The sequence below is a fragment of the Chenopodium quinoa genome, unplaced genomic scaffold, assembly GCF_001683475.1.
Source record: "Chenopodium quinoa cultivar QQ74 unplaced genomic scaffold, ASM168347v1, whole genome shotgun sequence".
Classification (NCBI taxonomy): Eukaryota; Viridiplantae; Streptophyta; class Magnoliopsida; order Caryophyllales; family Amaranthaceae; genus Chenopodium; species Chenopodium quinoa.
The window spans coordinates 5,715,361-5,722,108 of NW_018742951.1; the positions used below are offsets into that span (position 1 = coordinate 5,715,361).

General features: G+C 35.3%; 1 protein-coding gene across 1 annotated transcript; it reads right to left on the reverse strand.

Moving 5' to 3' along the window:
- Positions 1-6,018: 6,018 nt before the first annotated feature.
- Positions 6,019-6,542, reverse strand: LOC110728648 (46 kDa FK506-binding nuclear protein-like). Its single transcript, XM_021908291.1, has 2 exons — positions 6,393-6,542; positions 6,019-6,300 (listed from the first exon to the last, which is right to left on the reverse strand). Exons 1-2 carry the CDS (start codon positions 6,540-6,542, stop codon positions 6,019-6,021), a joined length of 432 nt encoding a protein of 143 aa, XP_021763983.1.
- Positions 6,543-6,748: the final 206 nt, after the last annotated feature.

A 6,748-nucleotide genomic window follows, 5' to 3' on the forward strand; every position in this document is an offset into this window, starting at 1 on the left:
TGTATGACCATTTCACTGCGAAATAGAAGTGAAGTAGCACATCAAGTACAGTTTCACGTGAACTCTGGCAGTGTAAGGTCATTGTCAAATGTCAAACTGTCTAAAGGTTTTGCGTTTCAGAGAGATACGACTTTGTGACGCCCCTTTACCATACCCATATATTAAAAAATGACACGCACGCAATATAAAATCTTATACGTAGGCACGCAGTGTTGGTGATGCAATTTTGATTTGTGAACGACTGTAATTGATGTCAATTAAACCCGTACTTTAAGACGACTATTTTAGTTTCTATGTTAAAAAAACAGCTATGATCACTAATGGATGAGTAAAGATCACGAATAAAATCACTTAGGAAGAAGAGAGACAATTTAAGAAAGAAAACACAATTAGGTTTGAAAAATAATTAATTTAAGAAGATCACTTCATAAATTAAAGTACTGACATCCCCTAAAAGTTATAAGTATTTTTGTATTCTTTTTGGTAAAAAAGTATTAATTGTCACACATTAAACTTCATACAGTTACTAGTTGTTTTTCCTAGTTGCTCAAGTGTGAAACTACGTTTTTCTGGTATTTGTACTTTTGAAATTTATGTGGATGATTTCTGTAACACTTTAGACACGAACACACGATATTGTTTAGGGGGGTACAAGAGATTGTTATTTACTCATGATTCAGTGGTAGAGTTTTTGTTCATGTATTGTACCATTGGAAACTTTGTTACACGTATTGGTATTTGAGGTGGTTACTGTCAGTGGCGGATCTTGAAACCTTTTGTTTCGGGGGCCAATAATTTCTATCATTAGTAGAAATAAAGAACGACATACCAAAGGCAAAAAAGTACTCTATATTTTTAATTAATTAATTTATTGAATTTGAATCCTTCATAACGACTTGTCACCTAAAATTAACAATTTGTTTTTTAGTGCTTTAACTGATCAATACTTGTGTAGCATAGAAATCATATTAAATATAAATAAAAAAAATTGAAAATCAAGTTTTTTTTTAAATAATTAAAACAAAGTACTCGAAGTATAGTCATAGATCATACAAACTACAAATTAATTAATAATTGATTTATCAATTGGAAGTTGGAATTGAATTACAACCTTAAAAAAATGAAAATAGTTATCAACTATGTTGACAATTATTTAAAATGTCATAAAAGAAGGAGAGGGTTTGGGACTTTGGGTTGTTAGTAATTCCTAGGTAATTGGGATGTTGTAGCTTAGGAAATAGAAATATACTACATTTGATTTGTTTTCTTTAGTACGCGGCTATTGCTAGAGTGTTAGGAAAATATAGCTTATGCCGGGTAACTTACGGTGTACATTTTCATCATATGCCGGGTAACTTACGGTGTACAATGCCGGGTGAGAGAGAACAAATGTTTTCTATTCAACATAGGGTCTGTATATATATTCCTGAGCATTTGCACATTGTATATAGTTAGAGGAATCATAATCCACCAGTTTGAAAAAAAAGTTCATTAACACAGATCATATGTACACAGGACTGGTGAGTTGACCAATTAGTATTTCATAAAATACGCATATTTCCCTGACGCATTTACAAGTCATACAAGTTACTGTACTTTCCGCATCCGCGTCATAGAGAAGCTCCCCTTGGTTTAAGTTCTTCTTGTGCTCTAGTTTATGTTTGCAGAATATCTTCGGCTTTGGCAAATAATGTAAAATCATATGGTTGCGCATCACATTATATTTCGCCATATCACGTAACTTCCTTCTACACTGGTCTATCCCCACGGATCCGATGTTGTTGATAGTCTTCTTCAAAAGCTTAACATCCCGTTCTTCTTCTCCGGTGTGTATGTATATCAGGCTTAGTACATATGTTGCCGTCGAATTGTGCAACTCATTTGCTCTTGCCAACATCGTCAATCCTTCGTCCAACACCATGGTGTTGAAGTATTGTCGCTACATTAAAGAGAAATAATAAAAACACCGACTATAAGTCTGCAACATAAATTCTAACAAATACAATTCGAAAACTACCACTACAGTTGCGGTGATACATATTATTTAGGAAATGGATGATAAAATTATACCACTTTAGTATTGGTGGTACATTTGATTTATAAAACTGCCACTTTGGAAAACAAAACCGTTTCACATAGTGAGTAACAGATATTCACTAATAAAGTTCCCAATAATTGAGAAAGGAGACGTACAAATCCAAACTCAAGAAGAGCTTCAGGATGTTCATTCTCCACGCACTTGACGAAGAACTTCTCCACTGCTTCTTGGTGTGGCGTCAACTCTCGTGCTTCAATACAAGGGAGGTGAATTTGTTGAATGACCCCCTTTTCTTCGGATATCCATCGCAGGGTTTTACAACTGTTATCAAGTGATACGGCAGAAATTAGATTATTACATTCTCTGTGTATATAATGAGAACAGAGTACATGTTGCAAGTACAAGCCTACCTTAATTTGCATCGAAATAGATCAGCAGGAGATGACTTAGCAACGCAACTTAGAATGGTCGCCAACACTTCTCGCGGAAGGATGTCAACCATAGTGGTTATACGGTATTCGCTTCTACATCCATTCTTTTTTTTTTGAGATTGGCAGATCCGAGATCGCTTTGTTCGTACAGACGGAAGTGAATTTTTTCCGAAAACTGTTTGACATATAAATAGATTTATCAGTGACGGTTCACCTTCATGCCTGGGATTGGATGTAGTAGACTTGGGAGTTGTGATGATGATGGTTGAAAATTTAATTAGTGGGGGAGATTTATAATTTATGGTACATATCTAAGCCGTAAATTTATTAATATATCTATCACGTAAATTTAATTCTTTTTTCCAGTGGGAAAAATAATGTCAGTCTTTGGGAATTACTAGGTAAAAAATTTTTATGACAGATTTATTGTTATATATAGTTATACATTATTGATTGATAAGTATTATAATCATAAATTAGTCTAGAAATAAGAATGTGATAGGTTGATTTGGTATTTGCAATTTTTAATTGTAGCATCTAATACACAACTGAAACAAAAATAGGCAAAAAAATCTGAGCATTCTTTTTTCTTGTTGTAAAACAGGTCGCAGATTATTTTAAGAATATAAGATTATTTTAAAAAATCTGACCATTTTTGTAACATAAAATATGTACAAAACATAATATTATTTTTGTAAATGATTTGTTTCCTTAACTAATAGTTTTTTTTAAAGGAAAAAAGTCAAAATAACACGGCAGGAGATGACACGTGTCATTGCTTGTGTGTCTTTTAGTATATAGTTATTGATACAAATTCGTTTTGTGCTCGAAGCATTAACCCAAAAAAATCAAATGATTCTAGTGATACATTCGAGTAACTAAACGTATTAGAATTAGTTAAGTATATTTCTTATCACCCGAAATGTCCATCAAAATCGTTTTTTATAAACTCTGATCATATGGCAATGAACAGCTACAAAAAGGAAATGGATTGTTAATAACCAGGGTGGAAAATTGCCACCGTCGTACGATAACGTTTACATCACCCACCTACCCAACTTACTAATAAATAATTTCTAGTGAAGTTACTAATTAATAAGTAGTACACTAGAAACTTAGTGATTTGTAATTTAGGACTTTGGATATTTACGATCACCGTAAAGCATTGTTGAAAACCTTCGACGACAATGAGCGGGTTCATTCAACACCTACATGTACCAACAGTATAGTACTCTAAGTGACTAAATCTTAGTCATTTAATTTTGACTTATAATCGAAGAAGGTTGTTAAACTTTTTTGCCAATCAAACGTGTCAAGATTGTGGTACGCCTTGTTATGTGATCCAGGGTACCACTAAGACAACAGCTGTACCCCCATAATTAAAATACAATTGAAAATCCTGAATGAAAAATTGTAAAAGAAAGTAAATTACAAACAACCAGGATGGTACAAATACTAGAGTCGTAGGAGAACATTTACATCACCTAACTAGTGTGGTACAAATGCTAGGGTGGTACAGATATGCGTCGCACACGACCGGTGAGTGGGCTTTGCAGTAGATAATAAAATACGCTTATCTCCCTAAGGCATTTACAAGTCATACAGGTTATTGTACTTTCCGCATCCTCATCATAAAGGCGATCCCATGGGTTTAAGTTCTTCTCGAGCTGTAATTTTTGTTTGCAAAATATGTTCGGCTTTGGATCATAATGTAAAATCATATGATTGCGCATCCAATTGTCACTCGCCAACTCACATAACCTATGTCTGCGCTGGACTATCCCTGCAGATCCGATGCGGTTGATAGTCTTCTCCAAAAGCCTTAAACCACTTTCTTCTTTTCCAGTGTATATGTATCTGAGGCTTAATACATAGTCTGCCATCGAATTGTGCAACTCAGTTGCTCTTACCAACGTCATCACTCCTTCGTCGACCGCCATGTAGTTGAAGAATTGTCGCTACAGTAAAGAGACATGGTAAAACAGTTACAAGAAGTCTACAAACATAAACATAAATTCTGACGAAAAAAATTCCCAATAATAAAAAAAAGAAGACGTACAAATCCATACTCAAGCAGAGCTTCGGGATGTTCATTCTGCACGCACTTTTTCCAGAACATATTCGCCTTATTTCGGCTTATACCTGACATCCGTACTTTAACCCAGGGGAGGTGAATTTGTTGAATGACCCCCTTTTCTTCGGCTATCAGTCGCAGGGTTTTACAACTTTTATCAAGTTATACGGTAGAAATTAGATTACTACAGTCTATGTGTATAGGATGAGAAACAGAGAACATAACATAGTACATTTTTCAAGTATAAGCGTACCTTAATTTGCACCGAAATAAATCAGCAGGAGATGACCTAGCAACGTAACTTAGAATGGTCACCAACACATCTGGCAGAAGGATGTCAACCATAGAAGGTGAGAATTTTCTTTTCTCTTCTACATCCATTTTTAATTTTTTTACAGAGGGAGATCGCTTTGTTCAAATAGAAGGAAGTTAAGTTTTTCGCAAAAACTGTTTGACATATAAATAGACTTCCACGAGACGGTTTTCCTTCATGCATGGGGTCGGATGTAGTGGGTTGGGAGTTTTGATGATGATGGTTGTTCATTGAATTACTGGGGGATATTCAAATATCCGGCGAGGATTTATTGGAAACTGCCAATTAGAAGTTACCCATGCACATAATAATTAATGGTACATTTATTAACCGATAAACGTACCACTATTCCAAGATTTGTAGATGGACAGGTAGGTTATTAATATATCTAACACATAATTCAAACGGAATAATTTGTCATATGACAAAAGGAAAAATTCAATGACAAGATCGCAAATACTGAAAACGGGGAAATATTTTGCTCGAACCATTAACATAAAGAATCAAATGATTCTGATGATACATTACAGTGATTAAACTTATTACAATTAGTTTACTATATTTCAATTAGAGTAATTAAACTAAATACATCATATTGTTACATTTTTTTTAAATAAAATGTTTGCATCATGTAAGTAGTCTGCATGGGGAGTGGAAATGATGGGTTGGGAGAAGTGATAATGGTGATGATGAATAATAAATGTGAATGTTAAGCGCATATATTTAGGATTCCGGCGCGAATACTCTTGGAAATGGCCATTTCTCACTTACGCATGCATATAATAATTAATGGTACATGTTTACGTTTTTAAATGTACCACTAAGATATGCTTAATCCTTGTGAGAAATTCTGTTTGTATTGTAAGAGTAGAATTTGCAATGTTATTTAAGTATGGGACAATGAAAACTAAATAATGTCCTAATTCGGACACATAAACCTTTTTTGACTATTCATGTTGTAATCGCAACCCATTCCTGTAACTAGAGTTCTCTTCAGTGACATAATAATAATGGTGGTACCAATACCTGCGTCGTACAAGGCCGTCGACATCACCCGACTTGTTATTTGTAACTCAACGTAGGTTGTGACGCCATTTTACCAATTGAAACGAAAAATGTACCACTATTGTAGACATTAATGTTTTTAAAACATCACTGGGTATCAACACGGCCACACCACGACAATCATAACAACACGAAACTTGTCATCCTCATCATCGTCCTCCTCATCATCGTCGTCCTCATCATTTTCATCCTCATCCTCAACAATGCTCTCCTGGTTCTGGTCTCCCATCTCCTCATCACCGTTACCATCATGAGCACCACAAACAGCCACAACAGTTTCCATGTCCTCCTCGAAAGTCTTCTCTACAGGTGGCTCATTCCCAACATTAGTGTCATTTTCGGCAATTCCTGGCGATGAACGGCTTGCAACAATTTCACTCTAAACGCGTGCAATACGTTGATCCAAAAGCTGGCTCAAACGGGCCCATAATACCCTCTCTTCTTCTAGCTTTGCCATATGTACTCTTTAACCTTTTCTGCTTCTTTAAGCTTAGCCGCATGTACTACTTTAACCTGTTCTGCTTCTTCTACCACTTTCTTCCCCTGCCCAGCGAGTTCGGACATCTCTGAGTACAACTTGTCAAGTTGCCCTTCTAATTCAGTCACTTCCCAGTCACTCATGGTAGCTTCTTTAACAACCAAAGACAATAGGAAGGGTCAAACCATGTCTGGAAAGCAGTACATAACATGGGGTTTTTGCACTATCATAACTAATGTGGTACATATACTCTTCATTTGTAATACCACTATCAATGGTGTAAAAATTGGGCAAAAGGGACAAAATTGAAATGGTAATTCCATGTTTCTAAAGTGGTATAAAGCAGCAC

Excerpts from the sequence above, each read along its gene's own strand:
- LOC110728648 (XM_021908291.1), bottom strand. The coding sequence starts at position 6,542 with ATGAGTGACTGGGAAGTGACTGAATTAGAAGGGCAACTTGACAAGTTG. Across the intron at positions 6,301-6,392 it reads AGCTTAAAGAAGCAGAAAAG|AGTGAAATTGTTGCAAGCCG; the intron begins GTTAAAGAGTAC and ends GCACGCGTTTAG.